This window comes from Myotis daubentonii, chromosome 4 (assembly GCF_963259705.1).
Source record: "Myotis daubentonii chromosome 4, mMyoDau2.1, whole genome shotgun sequence".
In the NCBI taxonomy this organism is placed as follows: domain Eukaryota; kingdom Metazoa; phylum Chordata; class Mammalia; order Chiroptera; family Vespertilionidae; genus Myotis; species Myotis daubentonii.
Genome location: NC_081843.1, coordinates 71,036,945 through 71,061,672, shown reverse-complemented (window position 1 = coordinate 71,061,672; position 24,728 = coordinate 71,036,945). Strand labels below are relative to the sequence as shown.

Sequence of the window (24,728 nt, the reverse complement as noted above, 5' to 3'; positions counted from 1 at the left end):
TGTAATATTAATATTTACCACAATTTTTTAGAAGCTGAAGAAAATGAAAAATATTACTGCTACAATGATGAATAGCTGATAAAGGAGTGAAAAATATAAAATTCAGAATCACTGGTTCTCCATTTCCTTATAAGGGTCCATGTTAATGCACTGACTTTATTCATTTATCTCATAAATAACTACTCAGTATCTGTTGAATGCAGAACTCTGCTAGGTACTAAGGATAAAGCAGCCAATAAAACACGCAGGCACTTTGCCTTTATGAGTTCCCAGCTCGTGACTGTGCTGTAAGAGTGCTGTAATTGTTCCCAGAAAATATATTGCCATATGTTTCTGTTCATAACATGAGAGGTCCTAATTCTTTGTATCTCTAGATAGATATGTTATTGAAAGCATACGGGCATATTTATCAAAGGTATCAAATTTTTTTGATAGTTGGGTTTCTAATCATTTCAATGAAAAATATTTTGTATATTATAAATATATAAAAGATAGTATCCTATATAATAAAAGGCTAATACGCAAATCGACCAAACAGGGGAACAACTGGTCACTATGATGCGCACTGACCACCAGGGGGCATATGCTCAATGCAGGAGCTGCCCCCTGATGGTCAGTGCACTTCCACAGGGGGAGCGCTGCTCAGCCAGAAGCCCTGAGCTGGGCTCACAGCTGGTGAGCAGAGCAGCGGTGGCGGGAGTCTCTCCTGCCTCCGCATCAGTCAGACATACCCCAAGGGCTCCTGGACTGTGCGAGGGTGCAGGCCAGGCAAAAGGACCCCCTCTGAGTGCACAAATTTTGTGCACTGGGCCTCTAGTAGATATATAAAAATACATGTAGTGAAAATACTAGGATACTTGCATAGTACAACAGAAGCACAAATTAACATTATGGTAGAAAACTAAGGCAGAACTAGATTAAATATAAAAGCATATATTATATGAAATAATTTATATTTGAGTCTTTACATAAATGTTTATTCATGGTGGTTTATATATGCATGTCAAGTACATGCAAACTCTGTTAGTTTTCTTTCTTTATATTATTTAGTGTATCTGTGATGTCAAAATTAGTACACTCTATTATTAGCTCATTTGAATATTGTAGAAATAATCCTATCTAATAAAAGAGCAATATGCAAATTGACCATCACTCCAACACACAAGATGGCCACCTCCATGTGAATACAAGATAGCCAGCAGGGGAGGGCAGTTGGGGGGGACCAGGCCAGCAGGGGGAGGGCAGTTGGGGGGGACCAGGCCAGCAGGGGAGGGCAGTTGGGGGGGGACCAGGTCAGCAGGGGAGGGCAGTTGGGGGGGACTAGGCCAGCAGGGGGAGGGCAGTTGGGGGGGACCAGGCCAGCAGGGGGATGGCAGTTTCTGGGGGACCAGGCCAGCAGGGGAGAGGGCAGTTGGGAGGGACCAGGCCAGCACGGGGAGGACAGTTGGGGACGATTGGGCCAGCAGGGGAGGGCAGTTAGGTGTTGATCAGGCTGTCAGGGGAATGGTTAAGGGGTGATCAGGCAGGCAGGAATGTGAGCGGTTGGGAGCCAGCAGTCCTGAATTGTGAGAGGGATGTCTGACTGCCCATTTAGGTCCGATCCCACACCGGGCAGTCGGACATCCCTAAACGGGCAGTCGGACATCCCTCGAGGGGTCCCAGTTTGGAGAGGGTGCAGGCTGGGCTGAGGGACATACCCTCCCACCCTCCCATGCACAAATTTCGTGCACCGGGCCTCTAGTTAGAAATAATAGAGAATTTTATGTTTTGTCTTACATATCTAAAATTGAAGATACATAGTGTTTCACATTTGCTGTTTCATTAATCACTGCTTGGAATTTTCAAGTTGTATACTTTCATTAATTTTGTGTGCATGTGCGCGCATGTGTGAGTGTATGCCAGTGTGTGTATTGCTGGGTTATAACCTACACCTGGCCGAGAGCAGCTCCTAATCTATTTAGGGGAAACTGAATAGGTAAATCACTTAATCACAAAACAAGATCACTGTTGCTATTAGAGTAATATTAATAAGTATAGGAAACATAGGCTTTAATTTACTCTTGTTTGAAATTTCTCCCATAAAAATATTCATTTGGAAATAAACTGGAGATGTGACTGAATTATTGCATTTAGGCATTTAGCTGTTTTAAAAGTTTTTTGGTATCAGTTTCTAGCTTTGATTCTTAAATCAGTACATAAATTATTAATAATAAACTATAAGTTCTGATTATTTATTTAGCTATTTCTATAAAACTTTAAATTAAATCAATGGAAGCATATAAAAATAATTTTTAGTTGTGTTTTCCTTGAAAAGGTTTCTTGAAATAATCTTCACTATTACATTTTATAATATTAATGTTAAGAAAAACAACATGGTTTATTTATTTGTTTACATTTTAGGTTTGAAAAATGTGTGAATGCTAAGGAAAATTTGGAGACTGATCTTTATAAACGATTTATTCTGGTGCTGAATGAGAAGAAAGCAAAGATAAGAAGCTTACATAAATTGTTAAGTGAAGTTCAAGAACTAGAAAAGAACATCGAACATGAAAGGTAATTGACCATTCTGGTTTGAGATGGCAGATGCATAAATTTAAGTGGAATTTCTTCCCAAACTCAATGAAAGTTAGATGCCTTCTTTTTAATAATATGAGATTATTTGATAGTCTCGGTGGGGTTGGATGCTCTTGCTGTTAGATACAATGGGGTGGAGATCTCAACATGATCTCTCCATGCCTGCCCAGCTGTCACACTTACACTTAAATTATGAAACTGGCATGAAGTTTATCTAAATATTATTTGTTTAATTCTTAGACATCACTAAAAAATATATTAATTTAAAAAGTTAATGTTTTGAACAACTACAGAGTGGTAACACATTTGTAATCTTGATGACTAAGTAATAGCTAATTTTAGAATCAAGTGGTTCTGAGATGGTATGTACTGGATTTTTAAGGAAAAATCATAGGTGACTGATAGCTGGTATGGCTTGGATATTTGTAATTATTTTAGGTATTTGCAGATATAGGTTTGGGTCTATTGCCTGCATCTGAGACAAAACATAGGTTTACTAGTGGCATAATGCTATATAATAAAAGCCTAATGTGCTAAGTGTCCGGTCGTCCTCTCAACCAATCATAGTGTAATATGCTAATGATATGCTAAGGCCGCTCAACCACTCACTATGATGTGCCCTAACCACCAGGGGGCAGACAGTTGACTGGTCAACCAGGTGCTATGATGTGCACTGACCACAAGGGGGTGGACACTCCAACCGGTAGGTTAGCTTGCTGCTGGGGTCCAGCTGATTGGGACTGAGCGAGACGGGCTGGGCATGCCCTGGAGCCCTCCTGCGGTCCCTCCCTGGCAGGCCAACCTCCCGTGCCCCTCCCCGGCCCTGATTGTGCACCAGTGGGGTCCCTTGGCCTGGCCTGCATTCTCTCGCTATCCGGGACCCCTCAGGGGATGTTGGAGAGCCAGTTTCAACCTGATCCCACAGGCCAGGCCGAGGGATCCCACTGGTGTATGAATTCGTGCACTGGGACTCTAGTATAAAGATATAACATTTGAAGTCAGATAGTCCTAGTTCAAGTGCTGGTCTGATGTTGATATCTATCACTACATGACCTTGGGCAAGTCCTTTAAACTCTCTATGCATTGCTTGAGTATCTACATAATATGAATAAAAGCACCTGAGTCATAATTTTCAGAAGATCAAATGAAAGGAAGAACTGTTTTGAGATTAAAATACTGAACATTGTGACTCCAGAAGAATAGTATTTGGATAAATGAATAATAAGTGATAAGAAGCTGATTCAGCAATTAAGTATAATGAGCACTCAACCATATGTAGGTTAGCTAAAAGATAGTTAACATATAGTGATTTATATTAACACTAGTGGCCTGGTGCATGGATTTGTGCACATTGAAAGGAAATTAATTAGAAGAAATACTGTAATATCACTTTTTGCCCTTTCTCTATAACAGAAGTGTCAGAGATGAAAGAAAATTAGTAAAATATATATAAAAATAATATATAAATTGATTAATAAATAAACAATACCAACATGATATAACAACAAAGACATGGTATAAAAACAACAAAAACATGATATAAAAACAACATTGATAAAAAGTGACTGATAAATTCATTAAACTTATTCTAATATCTTCTTGTATACCACATTAACAGTAAAAACACTTTCAGAGTGCTTGACTAATTTCCCTTGTGATGAAGTATTTATAACTTTAACTTTAATGTCAACAAAAACAACCAAATTCATGATTGACAATGACAGATTGAAACACACATGTGTGCTTGGCACCAGAGAGAGCTTTGTATGTATCATGCATGTGCAAGTCAACGTTTATTTTTAAATTGCCAGTGCGTCAAATGTACCGGCCGGTCAGATGGACGGTCAGTTGGTCACTTAGCCTTTTATATATATAGATACTAGAGGCCCGGTGCACAAAATTTGTGCACTCGGGGGGGAAGGGAGGGTCCCTCAGCCCGGCCTGTGCCCTCTTGCAGTCTGGGACCCCTTGGGAGATAACGACCTGCTGGCTTAGGCCTGCTCCTGGGTGGCAGAGGGCAGGCCCAATCCCTAGGTGCAGCCCCTGGTCAGGCTCAGAGCAGGGCCGACTGGGGAGTTGGGGCGCCGCCACCTGTCATGCACAGAGCAGGGCAGATTGGGAGATTGCAATGCCACCTTCAGTCACACTCAGGGTAGGGCCGATTGGGGGATTGGGACACCGCCCCCTGTCACACTCAAGGCAGGGTCGATGGGGAGGTTATGGTTCTACCCCAACACACACATAGCAGGGCCCGTCGGGGGGGGGGGGTGGGTTTGGGGCGCCGCCCTCTATCACCTACAAAGCAGGGCCGATCAGGGGGTTGGGGTGCCGCCACTCTCACACTCAGGGCAGGGCCGATGGGGAGGTTATGGCTCTACCCGGTCACACACAGAGCAGGGCCCGTGGGGGGAAGGTTGGGGCGCCGCACCCTGTCACACACAGAGCAGGGCCGATCAGGGGGTTGGGGCGCTGCACCCTGTCACACACACAGCCGCAGGGCGATCAGGGGGTTGGGGAACTCCCCCCTATCAGGCACAGAGCGGGGCTGACCAGGGGGTTGGGGCACCTTCCCCTGTCACGAACAGAGCAGGGTGGATAGGGAGGTTGTGGTCCCGTCCCCTGTCACACACAGAGCCGCAGGGCCATCAGGGGGTTTGGGCACTGCCCCCTGTCACGCTGATCCCGGTGCCGGGAGGCTTCGTGGCTCCGCTGATCCCGGTGCCGGGAGGCATATTACCCTCTTACTATATAGGATAGAGGCCTGGTGCATGGGTGGGGCTGGCTGGTTTGCCCTGAAGGGTGTTCTGGATCAAGGTGGGGGTCCCCACTGGGGTGCCTGGCCAGCCTGGGTGAGGGGATGATGGCTGTTTGCAGCTGGTCACACACCCTTCAGGGTCGGGGTCCCCACTGGGGTACCTGGCCAGTCTGGGTGAGGGGCTGAGGGCTGTTTTCAGGCTAACTGAAGCTCCCAACCGCTCCTTTTTTTCTTTTTCTTTATTATTCTGGGCCAGCTTTAGCTCTGGCTCCAGCTCTGAGGCCTCCGCTGCTGAAAGCAGGTATCTGGTTTGTTTGCGTTCTATAATCGAAACTTTGTATCAACTCCAGCTCTGAGATCCAGGCTGGCTGAAAGCAGGTTTCTGGGGTTTTGTTTAGCTTCTATATTTGTAACAATGTTTCAAATTGCAAGCTAAGAGGCTGGCAAGGCAGGCGGGGAACGTTGCAGTCCTCCGTTACTGAAGCAAGCAAGCCTCATGTTCGCTTCCAGCTGCCTGGCTGCCGGCCGCCATCTTGGCTGGCAGTTAATTTGCATATCGCCCTGATTAGCCAATGGGAAGGGTAGCTATCATACGCTAATTACCATGTTTCTCTTTTATTAGATAGGATAGTTAACGTAAGTGATTTCCTCTTAATTATATATGTTTCAATATATGTTTGTTTAATTATAATGTTTTTCCAGGAATATTTTCTATAATTACTTACTAGTGAATTTGATATCTAGCCAGAGATGAGCCAATAATATATAATTCTAACTTTTTCTTTTCCTAGGGAAATTACAACATGTTCTGAAATGTCTGCTAACAGAGATACAAACTATGATGAAAGTACTGATGAGGAAGATAAAAACCTGCCTGATTCCTCAGCGTTAGCTCTAGGTAAACTAAATACATTTATTTCCTCTTTTGAATATTTCACCTGGGCTCATCACTCTAATGATAATAATCCATAATTATAAATGCTATGAAAAAAAAATTCTCTACAAAAAATTCTTTAGATTTTTTAGCCTAAAACCTTAAATACTAATGTTAACAATGAACATTTATTGTAAAATGCAGCAATTCATTAGCAAAAACAAAACAAGCAAGCATGAACACATACATACAAACCAAGGTATACTATTCTTGTTAAACAAGAATGCATAAGCAATAAGCAAAATATGACTTCATGTTAAATATCTCCAGCTTAAAGATGACTCGCCTTTAACGTTTTAGATAAAATCTAGCTAGAGCTACAGGTAGGATAAGGCAGCAGTGGGATAAATCTAGAATGCTTTAGATTACCCTGAGGTTGAGACATTCTCTCACTATTCAGAAAAGGGATTGTAATGGGGTGACATGGGATCGGTGAGAAGAGAAGGAGAAATGGCACTTAAAAAAAAATCTTGTAAGTATATTTTTTAATTTTTTAATTAAATTTCATTGGGGTGACATTAGACAACATGAACATATAGGTTTCATGTGTGGATTACTAATTTACAAAATCTGTATATAGGACCATGTGCCCACCACCCAAAGTCAAATCTCCTGTCACCTCATATTAGGACCCATTCCTCCCCTCACCCCCTTCCCTCTGGCAACCACACACATACCTGAGCCTTTCTCAGTCCCTCAGGTCAAGCACCCAGCAAGCAGGGTTTTTAACTGATGAATTATTTTACTAGAATTTTATAGATTTTCTAGAAGCAGAAGCCCCTGAACTCATTTTTTAAAAAATATATTTTATTGATTTTTTTACAGAGAGGAAGGGAGAGGGATAGAGAGTTAGAAACATCGATGAGAGAGAAACATCAATCAGCTGCCTCCGGCACCCCTCCCCCCCCCAACTGGGCATGTGCCCACAACCAAGGTACATGCCTTTGACCAGAACCGAACCCAGGACCCTTCAGTCTGCAGGCCGATGCTCTATCCACTGAGCCAAACCGGCCAGGGCAACTCACTTAATATTTACATGATTATGGCATAAGCCAATATTTTCACAATTAATGTTGGATTCATTTATTTAGCAAATATATTTTTGAGTGTCTATTATGTATCAGAAACTTTTCTATATGGTAGGGAAGAAACTACAAAAATTTCTGCTTTTGTGGAGTTTAAATTCTAGCCAGACAATAACAGAATAGATACATTTAATATAAAATATGTTAAGTGCTAAAGAGAAAATTAAATCAGGATGAGGATTGTGATTTTGGCCAGGGCACAGAAAAGGCCTTGGTCATGATATCCAGGGCAGTAGCTAAAGGGGGCGGGTGGAATCAAGAGAGTTGATTTTTTTTTTTTTCTTAGATGAGAGAAACAATATCATGTTTGCATACTGATGGGAGTAAATAAGGAAGGGTGGGGGGGAATATCCAGGTTGTATACAGAGGTAAGGATTGCTGGAATAGTCTCAAAGTAGTTAAGAGAAGATGGGAGCAAATGGACAAGTGCAGGATTCATTTAGCTAGGAGCATGGGCATAATGACAGAGAAGAAGGTAGAATAAATGGACAAAGACACAGGAACATATCTAATTGCAGTCATGGAAACTTACTGGTGTTGATTAAATTAGTTGATTGATTAATCGGATTCTAAGTAGATTTGAATTGTATCACACAACCTTGCTTTTGTACATCAGAGTTAAATTTCTTTTCATGGAGGCTATGCTTGTTTTACGTTAGTGACCAATTTAAAATGAAATCATTCTTTAGTAATAAAATGTAATCAAAAGCTCACAGAGAAAATCTGTACTCTTTCCAATTCAAACATTCACAGTTTTTAAAAAATAGAATGTCTTTTGTTTTGTTCCTCATTCAGAGAATCTCACCAACCTTTAAAATAAATGAAAACTATTGTGGAAGAGAAAATATATGGTTAAATTTGGATATATGAGAATGAGTTCTTTATGTGTTCAGTCTCTTTTAAGCAAATCTTTTTAAGTTACAATTGTACTGCTTTCAATTTGGCAAAATTTCTCTTCTCTTCAAAAATGTTTAGTTCATTTCTTATTTTTTATTTTACATGGCATATTTTCTTTAACTCACATCGAGTTCACTATATATTTGATATATAGGTCTCTCATTCTAATTTTTTTGTATTTAATTGCTTTTGATAAGTTTTTTATGTCAAGAATTAAGAGCATTTTAATAGAAGCTTTAACTATTCTTTTCCTTCTGCTTCAGGAAGAAATGTCCAGGAAACTAAAGTTTGCTAAAAAAAAAAAAATTGAACCTCAGTTCTAAAATGCTTGATACTGAATTAAGAACTCGATTCCATAGATCTAAGGAAAAACACTGTATGTGCTAAACAGCAGAGTGAGCCTCCTTATAATTTACCATATTCCGTGATTTACTTTGTACAGAGATAAGTATATTCTTAGACCACATGATTTTCTTTAAATCACAGCTTTGTCTTTTGGTATCTTACATAACAAAAGGCTAATATGCAAACTGATCGAATGGCAGAACAACCAGTCCCTAAGATGTGCACTGACCACCATTACAAATGAAGCTGGGTCACTTTTACTCCCCATCTAGTTGGTATTAACTCCTGTTGCTTTTAAGATTTCCTAGTTAATCTGGGTTCCTCCTGCCTCCAAAGTTTTTTTATTTATTGTGAGTTGTTGTTTTTGTGTGAGTATGTGTGTGTGTATATTTAATGGAAACCTGTTAGGTTATTATAGATATTATGAAACAACCTTCACTGCAAGAAACCTGTTTCTTTGGATAAAATCAAAGTAACACCTGATGTCCATGGTTGTGGAGAAGCTACAAGTTGAATTAGGTCCCTTGAGTAATAAACCTCACCAAAATATATAAAGATATAAACATAACTAATATAGCAGCTAAGTGCCAGACGACCAGTATTACATTTAAGTTGCCTGTCATTTGCCCAATAATATCTGATATAACCAAAAAATAATTTATGATTATGCATTTTTAAATATTTTTCAGAATCATTTGTATTCTAATAACAATAGAATTATATGTAAGTACAGTTTTGGAATGCATATGAATATTCTAAGAATTCTAGCCATTTTTAGAAAACATTTTAGTTGTAATATAATTCAAAATGCATGTGAATATTTAGTGGGAAAATTGGGTTTATTGAATAGAAATGGAATCCTATGAAGCATTTTGAAAATTTACTGGACTCCTAATTAGCCATCATAAGGGGAATTATTATTTTAAAATTTTTAAATAATATTTTTTGAATTGCAATTATTTCTATTAGTAAAAATTGGCAATATTTCTTATAAGTAGAGACCAATGAAATCAGCCTTCCTAAAAATACAAGTAAGAAAAATATTTATTCTAGAATTTTTACCCTTCTGAGCTTCATATGAAAGGTGCACAACCACTTAAAACAAAATACCACTTTTCTGCATAATTATTAGTTCGAGATTTAGCACATTAGTTTAATTAGTCCTGCTACTTAACCAACAGAAAGGCCTCTGTATAATTGCTATCAGTAATTTAGGCTTCTGCTTAGTTGGTGGGCTTCCTGAAAGGAAGTGTGATTATAGAATAGCCTTTTTGAAAATAAATGAATGGCTATGCCACACAGTTGATGAATGCTGATATAGTAGCTTTTAAAAATAGAGCAGAATCCAAAATTTCTAAGTATCAAAGAGCCTGTTGCTTTGAACAGTGAATGTCTGCTCACAGAGGGGATAACAACATGTACTGCCAAAGAGATTACTCAGAAGTTCAGCTTTACAATCACAGATTCTGCCCTTGATCTTATCCAGCTTATATCATAGGCACGTTCATTTGTAAATTCCAAATAAAAAGCTTGATTTAATAAAACTTACTACAAAACTAAAAAAGCAATTTGAGTGCATTTCCTAGCAATTGTGGGCTTTTACACATTAGTAGTAGTATTGCTGAGGAATGACATTTTAAACTTGAGAAATCTAGATCTCCTATAGTTCTAGATCTTCTATGTAGTTCCAAGTTCATTATTTTTCAGATGAAGGAAGAGAGGCAGCCAGAAATGTTAAGTGGGTTACTGTTGGTCACTCAAGAAAAAAGAACGAGAAAGTATTTGCTTCTGTAATAATAAATTAATCACATTTCACATCTCTTTTGAGATACTGTAAAAACCCTTAGAGATTTCATAACACTGAATAAATTACCATGGATGCAATCAAATAATGAGAACACATTTTCTCCCAAAGAGAAGAGAGGTCTTATCCTATATAATAAAACCCTAATATGGAAATCGACCTAATGGTGGAATGACCGGTCGCTATGACGCGCACTGACCACCAGGGGGCAGCCGCTTAATGCAGGGGCTACCCCCTGCTGGTTAGTGCACTCCCACAGGCGGAGCGCCACTCAGCCAGAAGCCGGGCTCACAACTGGCGAGCACAGTAGTGGTGGTGGGAGCCTCTCCCAGCTCTGCAGAAGGCAGACATCCCCCAAGGGGTCCTGGACTGCGAGAGGACACAGGCTGGGCTGAGGGACTCCCTCCCCCGCCCCCCAGTGCACAAATGTCATGCATCGGGCCTCTAGTTTGTATATAAAGTCTCCAGAAAGATATTCAGCACCATCAGATTAAACAAATAGATACCTTGGGGAGAAAATTCCAGAATGTACATATTTCTATTGAGGTCTTCATTCTATATTTTTTCAAATTGAGATATAATTGACATGTAACATTGTGTAAGTTTAAGGTATACAAATGTGTTGAGAATAATGACAATAGAATTCCTTAGCAACTTTGAAGTTTATAATACAGTATTGTTGACTATAATCACTATACTGTGCATTAGTTTCCAGAATTTATTTATCTACTAGTTGTAAGTTTGTATGGTTAAACAACATTTCTCTCCTCTCCAGCCTCAGTTAGTCAACATTCTACCCTCTGTTTTAACAAATTTGACTTTTTAAAATTCCACATATTAATGATAGCATATGATATTTGTCTTTCTTTGTCCGACTCTGTATATTAATTTTTTCAGATTTTGACTTAGTGTTATTTACCAGAGAACTCTCAAATATACCAATGGTTGTTAGCAAATCTATGATAATTTCTCTATACCCCATTGCTAAAATATAACTGATAGAACCTCCTAAGCAATTATTTCTGCATCTTTATTTATTACTAGAGGCCCAGTGCACAAAAATTTGTGCACTTGGGGCGGAGGGGGGGGTCCCTCAGCCCGGCCTGTGCCCTCTCGCAGTCTGGGACCCATCGGGAGATAACGACCTGCTGGCTTAGGCCTGCTCCTGGGTGGCAGAGGGCAGGCCCAATCCCTAGGTGCAGCCCCTGGTCGGGCTCAGAGCAGGGCCGATTGGGGAGTTGGGGCGCTGCCCCCTGTCATGCACAGAGCAGGGCGGATTGGGAGGTTGCAATGCCACCCTCAGTCACGCTCAGGGTAGGGCCGATTGGGGGGTTGGGCACCATCCCCTGTCACACTCAAGGCAGGGTCGATGGGGAGGTTGCAGCGCCACCCCCTGTCACGCACACAGCATGGCCCATCAGGAGGGTTGGGGCTCTGTACCCTGTCATGCACAGAGCAGGGCCCATCAGGGGGGTTGGGGCGCCGCCACTCTCACACTCAGGGCAGGGCCGATGGGGAGGTTATGGCTCTACCCCGTCACACACAGAGCAGGGCCCGTGAGGGGGGTGGGGGGATTGGGGCGCCTTCCCCTGTCACACACAGAGCCGCAGGGCCATCAGGGGGTTTGGGCACTGCCCCCTGTCACGCTGATCCCGGTGCCGGGAGGCCTTGTGGCTCCGCTGATCCCGGTGCTGGGAGGCATATTACCCTTTTACTATATAGAATAGAGGCCTGGTGCATGGGTGGGGGCTGGCTGGTTTGCCCTGAAGGGTGTCCTGGATCAGGGTGGGGGTCCCCACTGGGGTGCCTGGCCAGTCTGGGTGAGGGGATGAGGGCTGTTTTCAGGCGGGGGGTGACTGAAGCTCCCAACCGCTCCTTTTTTCCTTTTTTTTTTTTATTCTGGGCCAGCTTTAGCTTGAGGCTTGGCTCCAGCTCTGCTGAAAGTAGGTTTCTGGCCTTTGCATACAATGTTGCCATCCTGCTGGCTGAAGTCCGGCGGTATTTGTTACAATGTTTAAACTGCAGGCTCAGAGGCCCGCAGCCGCCGGCGGGGAGTGTTGGTTTCCTCCAACGATCCGATTGATCCGATCCTCCGATCCTCCGATCCTCCGTCACTGAGGCAACCAAGCCTCATGTTAGTTTCAAGCTGCCTAGCTGCCAGCCGCCATCTTGGCTGACAGTTAATTTGCATATCTCGCTGATTAGCCAATGAAAAGGGTAGCGTTCGTACGCCAATTACCATTTTTCTCTTTTATTAGTGTAGATTAGACAAAAATAATCTACACTAATAAAAGAGAAAAATGGTAATTGGCGTACGACGATACCCTTTTCATTGGCTAATCAGGGCTATATGCAAATTAACTGCCAACTATGATTGGCAGTTAACTGCCAGCTAAGATTGGCAGTTAACTGCCAACAAGATGGCGGTTAATTTGCATATGTAGGCACAATGCAGGGAGGCGAAAGGGAAAGCAGGAAGAAGCCCCCTGCCACTGACAGTGATCGGAAACCCAGGGGGGAGCTAAGAGCTGGGGGGTAGGGCAAAGGCGGCCCTGGGGCCGCCTTTGCCCTGCCCCCCAGCCATGATCGGAGAATCAGGTGCCTTTGCCGCCCTGGCCAGTGATAGCAGGAAGTAGGGGTGGAGCCAGCGATGGGAGCTGGGCACGGTCGAAGCTGGCAGTCCCAGGAGCTAGGGGTCCCTTGCCTGGGCCTAAAGCGGAGCCCACGATCGCGGGGCCGCTGCAGCTGCGGGTCCCCACTGCCCGGGCCAGACGCCTCAGCCAGAGGCATTAGGCCTGGGCAGGGGCGGAGCCTGCAACCGCAGGGAGCTGGGGGTCCCCTGCCTAGGCCTGACACCTCTGCCGGAGGCCTCAGGCCTGGTCAAGGGGCCGATCCGGTGATTGGTGATCGGAGGGTGATGAGGGTCAACTCCTCTGGCCGAGGCATCAGGCCTGGGTGGGGGGCGGAGCCGGGGATTGGGGGGATATGATGGTCCCCTTGCCCAGGCCTGAAGCCTGGTTCAGAGGCGTCAGGCTTGGGCGGGGGGTGGAGCAAGCGATCAGAGGGAGATGGGGGTCCCCTGCCCAGGCGTGAATCCTGGGCCAGAGACCTCAGGCCTGGGCGGGGGCCAGAGCCAGTGATCGGGGGGAGATGGGGGTCCCCTGTCCAAGCCTGACACCTCTGGCGGAGGCGTCAGGCCTGGGCAAGGGGCTGATCAGGCGATCGGAGGGTGATGGGGGTCTACGCCTCTGGCTGAGGCATCAGGCCTGGGCAAGGGGCAGAGCCAGCAATCGGAGGGGTCTGGGGGTCCCCTGCCCAGGCCTGATGCCTGGGCTAGAGGCATCAGGCCTGGGTTGGGGGCAGAACCAGTGATGGGGGGAAATGAGGGTCCCCTGCCCAGGCCTGACGCCTCTGTCAGAGGCGTCAGGCCTGGGCAAGGGGCCGATCCTGCGATTGGAGGGTGATGGGGGTCAATGCCTGAGGGCTCCCAGTATGTGAGAGGGGGCAGGCTGGGCTGAAGGACACTCCCCCCCCCACACACACACCCAGTGCATGAATTTCGTGCACCGGGCCCCTAGTCTATAATAAAAAAGCTTAATATGCTAATTAGACTAGACAGCCAAACGACCTTCTGGATGTCATTCCAGATGAAATCATGGCAGGGGGGCTGAGGCAGAGGTGGTTAGGGGCGATCAGGCAGGCAGGTGAGCAGTTAAGGGCTATCAGGCAGGCAGGTAGAGTGGGTAGGGACAATCAGGCAGGCAAGCAAGTGGTTAGGGGTGATCAGGCAGGCAGGCGAATGGTTGGGGTGATCAGGCAGGCAGGCAGGCAGGCTAGCGGTTAGTAGTCAGCAGCCCCGGATTGCAAGAGGGATGTCCAACAACCTGTTTAAACAGGCAGTTGGACATCTCCAGAGGGGTCCTGGATTGTGAGAGGATGCAGGCCAGGCTGAGGGACACCCCCGCCCTGTACACAAATTTTGTGCACTGGGCCTCTAGTTCTATTAATGATATTTGTCTCTGGCTATGGATGAATCAGGAGGTTGGCAAAACCTCTCCTCCAAAAAGAAACAAGATAAAAAAGAGAAACAAACATTTCAGTGTTCTGGAAATTGGCAAAAGGCAAATAACAATATGAAGTGTTTATGCTTGGAAAAATTTCTGAAATTCAGGTAAAAAATGGGTCTGTGTAGTACTTGCCTAGGGCTGCCCCCATTGTTATCCCCCAGACCCCCATTCCCTCAGCTTGGTCTGTATGGAAGTTTTATCAAGACCTGGGAGACCATGAAGACTGGCAACTGTTATGCCTGGACCAAAGAGAGCTCACTCAATTATCAGTGGAAATGATACCTACATCTAGCAGTGTTATTGGTGGAAGTAATAATCTTGGATACAGTTGGTAAGTGGGTTGGACCAATGGATGTTCTAACCTGAGGTTAGCCTGCTATGTGGCTACATTTGTACCATCTTGCTTCAAGCATCTATGACTAGGATTTTACAGATATGATGACTTGACATAAATAGTCATCTATATGATGTTTCAATGGGTAATACATATATAAGAAAAATTATGTTGTCACATATTTAACTTAAACAAATTTTTTCTTTTGTGCATAACTTGTCAGAGTCTTTACTATGCTATTGTGCATAGTGATGAAGGGTGTAATGTACTGTGAAACATTTCTCAAAATTATATGACCTTAGGAACATTTTCATGGATGTTATTGTTTCATGCAACCCATGTGAGAAATCTTGTTTTAAATTATTTCAACTTGTATATAAATGAGGTGAGAAAGGGGGAAGTGTTTAAAAAAGGAAATATTTTCCCAGTTCAGTCTCTATATGTCCCTGTTTTAAGAGAAGATTCACTAAATAGGAAGAGGATATAATCAAGGATATATTCTCAAAGTATAGCATGAACCCATGAAAATAAAGTTAATTTTCAAAGCATGGAGTGACTTGCAGGAATTCTGGGAATAGTTTAAAATGATATTTTTACCATTGTTGTGGTCAGAGGACTGGTCTGAGAATGGAGTTAGGACAAATGTTTGTTGATATAATTAATAGTGATAGTTGAAAGAACACTACACAAATGCTGCTTAATTTGGCCTATCTCAAAGTGAGTTCTTAACCTCTGGTTCATGAAGCATGTTCCATGAGGGCATCATAGAGCCCTTCAGAATTATGTATGCATGTATTAGTTTGCTAAGACTTCTATAACAAAGAACCACAAACTTGGTGGCTTAAACAACAGAAATATATTGTCTCGTGAGCTAGAAGTCTGAACTCAGGGTGTCATCAAGATTGATTCCTTCTGAGGTCCATGAGGGAAGGATCTATTCCAGGCCTCTCTCCTAGTCTTATCACTGGAAATCTTTTCGGTGTCCAGATTTCCTTTTTTATAAGGAGTAGGGCCCACATAAATGAGCTCGTTTTTGATTACCTCTGTAAATACTCTGTCTCCAAACAAGGTCACATTCTGAGGTACTGGTGATGAAGACTCCAAAATACATTTTGGGGGAATACAATCCATCCCATAACAATGGAAATGTACATTTTCAAAAGAGACCATGTTCCAAAAAATATTCAAAGCCATTGATCTTGGAGAATAGTGTTGAACCCAAAAAGATAGAATAACACTTGTTAAAAGAAAATGGAAACTTACAATAAATGACAAGATGAGAAGAGAAAATAGTGTTCAAACAGAAGCTGAGTCACCTATGTCAGTACATTGGACTGGAGGTTTGTCTAGAACTGTATTGTTCAGCAAGGTAGCCACTAGCTATATGAGGCTGTTGAACAATGGAAACGTGGCTAGTATAAATTGAAATGTTCTGTGATTATAAACAACACATTGGATTTCAAAAATTTAGTGTAAAAAAGAATGTTATATATCTAATACATTTCTGTATTAATTATACATTGAAATAATATTTGCATATATTTAGTAAATATATTACAAATGTTAACTTCATTATTATTGTAGTTTTGAAATACCTTTCAAAAAAAGCTGTTTATTCACAGCTTTACCTTTACCTTGTTCTTTATTCCTTTTTGCATTATGTGTAGTCATTGGGGTTATTTTCCTTTATCCTAGAGAACTTTCTTTAAAATACCTCTTAATGCACAGTTAGCTTTCAATAAATTCTCTTGGTTTTAGTTTTGTGAAAGCTTGCAGTTTTGAAAGGAATTTTGCTGGTTTATAAGTTAACAGTTGTTCTTTCAGCACTTTAAGATGTTACTCCATTGTCTTCTGTTTTTTTTTGTTCCTATTAAGGAGTTATCTCTTAGTCATAATGATGCTCCTATGAAATTAATGTCTATTTATTCTTGCTAATTTTATACTATCACTTTGGTGTTTAGCAGCTTTTGTCTGATGTATCAAAACGTGTGTGTGTGTATGTGTGTGTTTCCTGCTTGGGATTTATAGAGCTTTTGGAATTGATGGCTTGAAATCTTTAGTCAGTTTTAGAAAATTATTGGCCAGTAGTTTTTCAAATATTGATTCTATCCTGTTCTTTCTCTTCTCCCTTTCTGGGAATTCAATTACACTAATATTAGACTTTTCCATATGTTAGAGTTTTCACTATGTTCCATACATTCCTTATGGTCTTTTCTATAATTTCAATTTTTTTAGCTTTGTGTGCTCCGGCTGGTATTTTTTCAACTGATCCACTTTGTTTATTGAAATTACCAATCTGTTGGTTTGGCCCTTACTCATTTTCCTTGTATATGATGAGTCAATTAGGCATGCATGTTAATCTACTTTGAAGGTATGTTTCCCTTGGTGGTTGGCTGCTTGATGGTGGTGGTCTCTTATAGCACCTGATTTATTCAGTGTCTTGCAAATCAAAGGAATGTGATAATTCAAATAATTAACTAGTGAATTTGACTTATGTGTATGCTTCATATTGATTTACGATGGCAGATGTATATACGGTATTTTGAAAGTGTTTTTACCCCATTCATGACACATTTCAAATATAAAAGTGCCCAAAATAGTATTAAAGCAGATATAGTAACTGAATTTAATCACTCCAAAGGGTGATTAAAATCAACAGAAACAACTCCAGAATTTAAATAATATAGTTTATTCTTTCCATGTATTTTGATATGATACATCACTGCTCATCATTGAGATGGGTGTTATGGCCTTACGAGGAAATTGAGAATAGTGGAACAGTATGAATGGGAACTTTTTAAGAACTTATTCTGTGAGCTGGACTTGGGATATGAGGCTTTGGCATATAACATGATACTCTCAGGCATTATGATGGCAAACACTGTGATGACGGTAAGATGCATTAACTGAGATTATACACGTCCAGCTTGAATTCTTTCTTCAGTACATCACTTTGGTGACAAAAAGATTTTTAAAACTGCTGGGACCAGTAGAGGTGACAGTGTTGATGACAAATCAGGAATGATCTATTGGTAACTCAAAAGACGAGTGATGGGTTTGGAAGAAGATGCTGGATGCCCTGCTTTCAATATATTTCCAATGGTTTTTATTTGGAAAAATTATGGTTAAAATTGAATACCAATAGGAAGATAAATTGGGCTAGAGAAGTATCTTCTAATTATGTTTATTCCATTAAAACTGTATTCCAGGAGACAAATGTTAAAATATTCCTGAGTTTTATTAATAAATAAGTTTGCAAAACACTATGTGAATAAAAATTAAACATCTTCTTTACTTCTAAATTGTTCAGTCTTTAATATGGCAATTACTATGCATTTTTTATCTTATTAAATAATGACTACAGCATGCACCATTTTCCACAGTTCAACATTTGCATTATTAGAAGGTTAATTTATTTCCAACACAATGTGAGATTATTGAAAATTAAATAAAGTGTATAACAATATTTGATATACTTTTTAATTTGCCATTCTATACTCAAATTAATTGTCAATATAAAATTCAGTCTTTAATAAACAATGTTTACTAAAATAGAACTTCCTTACATTTCTCTGTGCATTTATCATTTCCTTATTCACTTTTATTGGTTATTATGTTTCATAGAGATATTTATAGCATACTTGATTTGGAAGTATAAAATTATGAAGTTAGGTAAGAAAGATTACATTTTAAAATAAAAATTTTAATATCAATTTTTAGAGATTTAAAAAATATTGAATAGATTTAGTTTACCTGACAAAACTCAGACCACTTTATTTTTTAAAAAATATTTTTATTAAATTTTAGAGAGAAAGGGAGAGGGATAAAGAGATAGAAACATCAATGGGAGAAACATTGATCAGCTGCCTCCTGCATGCCCCCTACTGGGCATCGAGCCTGCAACCCAGGCATATGCCCTGATGGAGAATCAACCAGTGACCTCTTGGTTCCTGGGTTGATGCTCAACCACTGAGCCACACCAGATGGGCCAGGACACTTTCTTTAGTAAACAACACAAACTTCACACGCTATTTAATGTGATTTTTCTCTTTAAAAATTCTGAAGGTTTCTTTTCATGATTTTTCAACTGCAGATCAAGCCTGCAGAGGAGCTCTTTCTCTGCTATAGTCTCTTAACAGCTTCCAAAGTCAAATACTAGGTATTAAAACCTGATGTAATTTCCATTACAAAGGAGGACAGAAACAATGAATCATTTCTTTTAAAAATTTAATTGCTTTATAAATGACAACCTTTTGAAAAATACTTTATTTTAAACCCAAAGCTAAACAAAACAAACAAAAAATAGCATCTAATAGTTATATGGAGAACCTCTCATAGACATGCTGTCAGTTAGAAAGTCTGTTTTCAATGCTAAGTGCTTACAGCTCATGTTACAAAGAGTGTGATTGACAGGTCAGAATACCATTGGCATTCTCATTGTAACTCAAAATAAGCGTGTTGCTTTAGAAACATAAAACAAAGATGCCATCATTTTATTAGCATCTTTCTATTTCTTGACTTCATGTTTAGTTAACAAGAAAATTTTTTTTAAAGGTAAATACTTTAAGAACAATCTATGTTTTCACATAGAAGGATAATTTGACATCTCTTGAATCACCATCTCATGTAATTCTGAAGAGGAAAATTTACCTTCTTATAAGAATTCCTTTATGCTTAGAATTGCTTTTGCATTATATATGCTTGTTTAAATATCACATTAAATTGTAACAACCCACATGTTTTAGATGCTCCCACATTCTAATGCTGCTTTCTTATTTGTAGGTCAGCATCATACAAATAAAATAGTGTTATTTTAATGGAGAAGATTTATATTGTGAGCTGAGAGCTCATGTCTGATCTTCCCTTAATTATCGTGGATCAGGATACCCTTCCTGAACCTCTACAGCAGGCAGGGATTCTGAAGCCATATAGTAACAATATATATGAAAGTATTTGCACTCTGTAGAGCACATGGACTAGTATTTTTCTAATCGATGTTATTCTTTTAAGAAGGAGTTTATAGATTCCAAATAAATTTGTAGGTACCATTTTCTTTGTTTTCCATACCCTCTGTTCTCTATTCTAAAAGGAAGTTGAGTTGATTTCATGTTATTTTTGCATCACCTAGCACAGTGCCTTGCACACAGTACACAGTAGGATTTTTAACACTTGTTCATTAAGTGGTGAATGAATTCTTCACAGTATAATTAAATATATTTAGATGAACACAATAAATGCAGTTTAATTGGATTATTTTAAATTCATTTTCCTGCCATGTTGTTTAAATACCGTTAGTAAAATGTGGACAAATTTGGACTTTCATTGTTATTATCTGGCATAAAATCAGGACTGACTCAGTGTTTATTTTAGCATCATAATATTGTTAAACAAAGCCCTGCAGTTATGACTTTTATTTGGCTCAATTTCCTACCTATTTCAGAAGGATAAATTATGGTTTATACTAGTTGTTTTTCTCTAAGCTTCATAACACTTATTTAAACTTTGTGTTATATCCAAATTAGCCTAAAAGACTCCATTCATTCTCTGTTCTTTGGCTGGCGTGCCACTTACTTACAGATTCATTGACTATGATTGATTATAAACTGCCTGTGAGACCCACTTACACGGATTCGTCATTTGTTAAAGTTTAAATGAGTCACAATTCCCTCTGCTATTGGACTTTACAACGTGCAATAAGGTGTTTTTAATGACTTTCTCTGCAAAATATACTCCTTTCATCTGCAGGTCAGCCCAGTTTAAATCTCTGTTTTGTTGGACACTACCCCAAAATAAAACTTTTATTCCTCATTATTCTTTTTGTTCCATGAAACCATATTCTAAAATATTTTAAAAGCCAGAGTGCAAACTAATTATGCCGCCATAAAATATTTTCACAACATAAACAGTTACAATATTCTACATCAACCAATTCACCATTTTACATTTAGTGCAGTTCTCATAAATTAAAAAATGCACAACAAATGTCACTGATGTAGTTAGTTGTGTATTTGCCTGATTGTGAGCTCCTATAGAAAAGGGATAAAACCACGGTTTATCCAGGGGTGGACAAACAATGGGTTCTTAAACTGGACCGGAGGGCCGGAACAAAAGCATGGATGGAGTGTTTGTGTGAACTAATATAAATTCAAAGAAAACATCATTACATAAAAGGGTACGGTCTTTTTTTTTTTTTTTTTTAGTTTTATTCATTTCATCCGGGCCGCGGGCCGGTAGTTTGCCCACGGCTGGTTATACTCTTGCATCCCAGAATCAGCCCTTAATGGGTAGCCAACATTTTTTGGTCAGATTGAATTGTCCTAATACTTCCGTACAAGATCTATGAAAAACATTACTAGGGAGTGCTCCACAGAGGTCTTTAGTAGAACTGTGGCCTAAAGTTAAAAACCAGGAGCAGAAGCTGAGCTGTCAGGTAATTCTCAGGGTGAAAAACCAGGCATTAGAGCATTAGGACTTTCATCTGAAATGACTTGTTCAGTTTGGGGTTAAGAATTGAATTTGTGGAGTTTTGTCCAAATCCATCTAGATAACCTCTTATCCCCCTTTCAAAACAATGTCTACAATAGGATGCCTAGGATTATTGTAATCAAGTCTTGTTCAATAGAAAGAGGAAAAGAAGCATCGAACAAACTGTCAAACTACAGTGGGAAGGTAGGAGAGGGTTGCGGGGGGTAAGAGATCAACCCAAAGACTTGTATGCATGCATATAAGCACAATCAACAAAAGCAAGACACTGGGAGCGGGGGTGAGGGGGAGGGCAAGTGCAGGTGGGGTAGGAGAGGCTGGGGGGGAGGTCAATGGGGGGGGGGAAAGGAGACATATATGTACTACTATTTGTAATACCTTAAACAATAAAATAAATTTTTTTTTTAAAAAAAAAAGAACAAGATGATTGAGTCTGCTAAGTTTCTGGTCAAAAAGGAAAGTAAACTAACATTGATTTTGTGCTGCTCTGTATGGGATGCTGGGCTAGGTGCTTTAAATCTTGACCACAATCAATGTCAGGCCTTATAGCTCTCAATTTCAGAGAGGTTAAGTAATTTGTCCAAGGTTATGCAATGAGTAAATGAAATAGCCAACATTTGAACTCACTTGTGACTGATAACAAAGCCTGTCCTACATAATTATGCACTGTTATTTAGGCTCTTTTACTATCAAATAATAACTGGATTTGATTGTTAAACAAATCTTAACTCTTTTATGGGGGTGAACTGACAAGATTTAATGTAAAGAATATTGAAGTAAAAAAACAATATTGTCGCCCTAGCTGGTTTGGCTCAGTGGATAGAGTGTCAGCCTGTGGATTGTAGGGTCCCAGGTTTGATTCCAGTCAAGGGCATATGCCCAGGTTGCAGGCTCGATCCCCAGTAGGGGCGTGCAGGAGGCAGCCGATCAATGATTCTCTCTCATCATTGATGTTTCTGTCTCTCTCTCTCTCTCTCTCTCTCTCTATATATATATATATATATATATATATATATATATTAAAGAACTAAAAAACAAAGATTGTCATTTAGTATCTGGAAAATAAAAAGTTACTGAGACATCATTTAAAAACTTAATTAGATGTACAGAAAAGGCCAATCTGTAAAGAACCCTTCATAGTTTAATAAGTTTGATGTCAATATAAATTCTACTTAGTTCTTAAACTTTGACTTGGATAACCACGTGTTCCTATGTCTGTCTGTACAGTAAGCAAATGGAAGTACCCAGGTGCTTCTGATTTTCTTTGGAAGTGAATCCAGAGAGAGAAGAGCCTCCTCTACTCTTTCTCATCCTCAGATTCTGAGGAGATTACTATCCTATATAATAAAAGCATAGTATGCAAATTGTCCCTTCCACCTGGAGTTCGTCCGGGAGTTTGACCAGGGGGCAGGGCCGGCCGGGGAAAGGGAGGGAGGCCCCGGCCAGCAGCTGCTAGGGACCCTACCAGTGCACGTACCAGTGCAAGAACTTCATGCACTCAGCCTCTAGTAGTTAATAATTGACATCCCTTTTGAAGCATCAATTTGGTATACTGTAATGTAGTTGATCTTTTGCTTACTGACTGACTTTTTAGGGAGAACTCATCCTTTCCCAGGAAAGGACAGCTGTCTCTTGCATTTGTTTATTATCCAGAAACCTTTACTTCCTAGACCTTCTGTTAAATTGTGATATATGCCACAATTGTTGACAGCACTATGGAAACCTAGGTTTCAGCTGTAGTTACCAATAGTATTTCTCTGATCAAGGCATTTTTGCTAACTTCTCTGCATCTAATTTTTCTCATCTATAAAATTTAAGGAGAAAATTAAATAACCACAAATTCAATCAGTTTTCTAATGCATTTAAAGTCTACTGTTTGTTCTTTAATGAGGTCAGGGAAAGTGTGTCAGGAAGTACTCTAATGCTATTTGGTAGAAGGGTTTTCCTAAGTTTTCTTCTACCTATTGCCATCAGAATAATTCTGAAAGGAACTATACCAGTAGTTCACTGATTAAATCATAGCTTTCTTTTCCTCCATCTGATTTTTGGGAAGCCCTATGGTATTGGATAATTCTGCCTATCGAACGTGTAACTAGAAGTGCAGTCAAGAAGAAACTTACAATGGTTATAAAATTGATCATTCTGGGCAATAACATTTCTCCTGTCTCCAGGAAAATGTTTGGTTCACCTTATTTGTATTGCTAAGGGGCACTATATTAATGGAAATTATATAGTTTTAAAAATATTTAAATTTAAGCCTCTTTAAATATAATTTTTGTATTATATATTAATTATCATTTAATATTATTATTATACTAGAAGCCCAATGCATGAAATTCGTGCAAGGGGCTCAGCCCTCACAGCCCTTGGCCCTGGCAGCCTGGCTGCCTCATGGCCCCACCCACTGGTCATTCCCAAAGGTCATTCTGCTGTCCGGTCTAATTAGCATATTAGCTCTTTATTATATAGGATATAATTCTATCTAATAATAGACAAACATGGTAATTGACCATACCTTCGCTATGCCTCCCATAGGCTAATCAGCAAGATATGCAAATTAATCCAACCAAGATGGCGGCTGGCAGCCACGCAGCTGAAGCGAGCAGGAGGCTTGCTTGCTCCAGTGATGGAGGAAGCCAAGGTTCCCCGCCTGTCGCGGCCTGGCTATGAGCTCCAAAAGCAACAAAGTTTCAATTATAGAAGCTAAACAAACCCCAGATACCTGCTTTCAGCAAGTTGTGGCCACAGAGCTGGAGCGAGCAGGAGCCAGGCTCTCAGCTCCAGTGACGGCAAAAAAGTTTCAATTATAGAAGGTAAATAAATCCCAGAATAAAAAGAAAAAATGGAGAGGCTGGGAGCTTCAGTCACCGGCCAGCCTGAAAACAGCTCTCAGCCCCTCACCCAGACTGGCCAGGCACCCCAGTGGGGACCCCCACCCTAAAGGGGGTGTGGCCAGCCTGAAAACAGCCATCAGCCCCTCATCCAGGCTGGCTAGGCACCCCAGTGGGGACCCCCACCCTGAAGGGGGTGTGACCAGCTGCAAAAAGCCACCAGCCCTTCACCCAGGCTGGCCAGGCACCCAAGCAGGACCGCCACCCTGATCCGGGACACCCTTCAGGGAAAACCAGCCGGTTCCCACCCATGCACCAGGCCTCTATCCTATATAGTAAAAGGGCAATATGCAAACTGACCCTAACAGTAGAAAGACTGGGAATGACTGGTCACTATGACACACACTGACCACTAGGGGGCAGGCGCTCAATGCAGGAGCTGCCCTCTGGTGGTCAGTGCACTCCCACATGGGGGAGCTCTGCTCAGCCACAAGCCAGGCTGATGGCTGCCAGTACAGTGGTGGTGGTGGGAGCCTCTCCTGCCTCCTCAGCAGCACTAAGGATGTCCGACTGCAGCTTAGGTCTGCGCCCCGCTGGCAAGTGGACATCCCCCGAGGGC

At 40.9% G+C, this 24,728-nt stretch overlaps 1 protein-coding gene across 3 annotated transcripts in view; it reads left to right on the top strand.

The window, feature by feature from the left end:
• The window catches only part of XRCC4 (X-ray repair cross complementing 4), a 201,042-nt gene that overhangs the window by 94,676 nt on the left and 81,638 nt on the right, over positions 1-24,728 (top strand). For all 3 annotated transcript variants that reach the window (XM_059694165.1, XM_059694166.1, XM_059694167.1), the window contains exons 5-6: positions 2,401-2,553; positions 6,121-6,227. In XM_059694165.1, the coding sequence (XP_059550148.1) occupies positions 2,401-2,553; positions 6,121-6,227 (260 nt within the window). The remainder of the gene's footprint in view (positions 1-2,400; positions 2,554-6,120; positions 6,228-24,728) is intronic.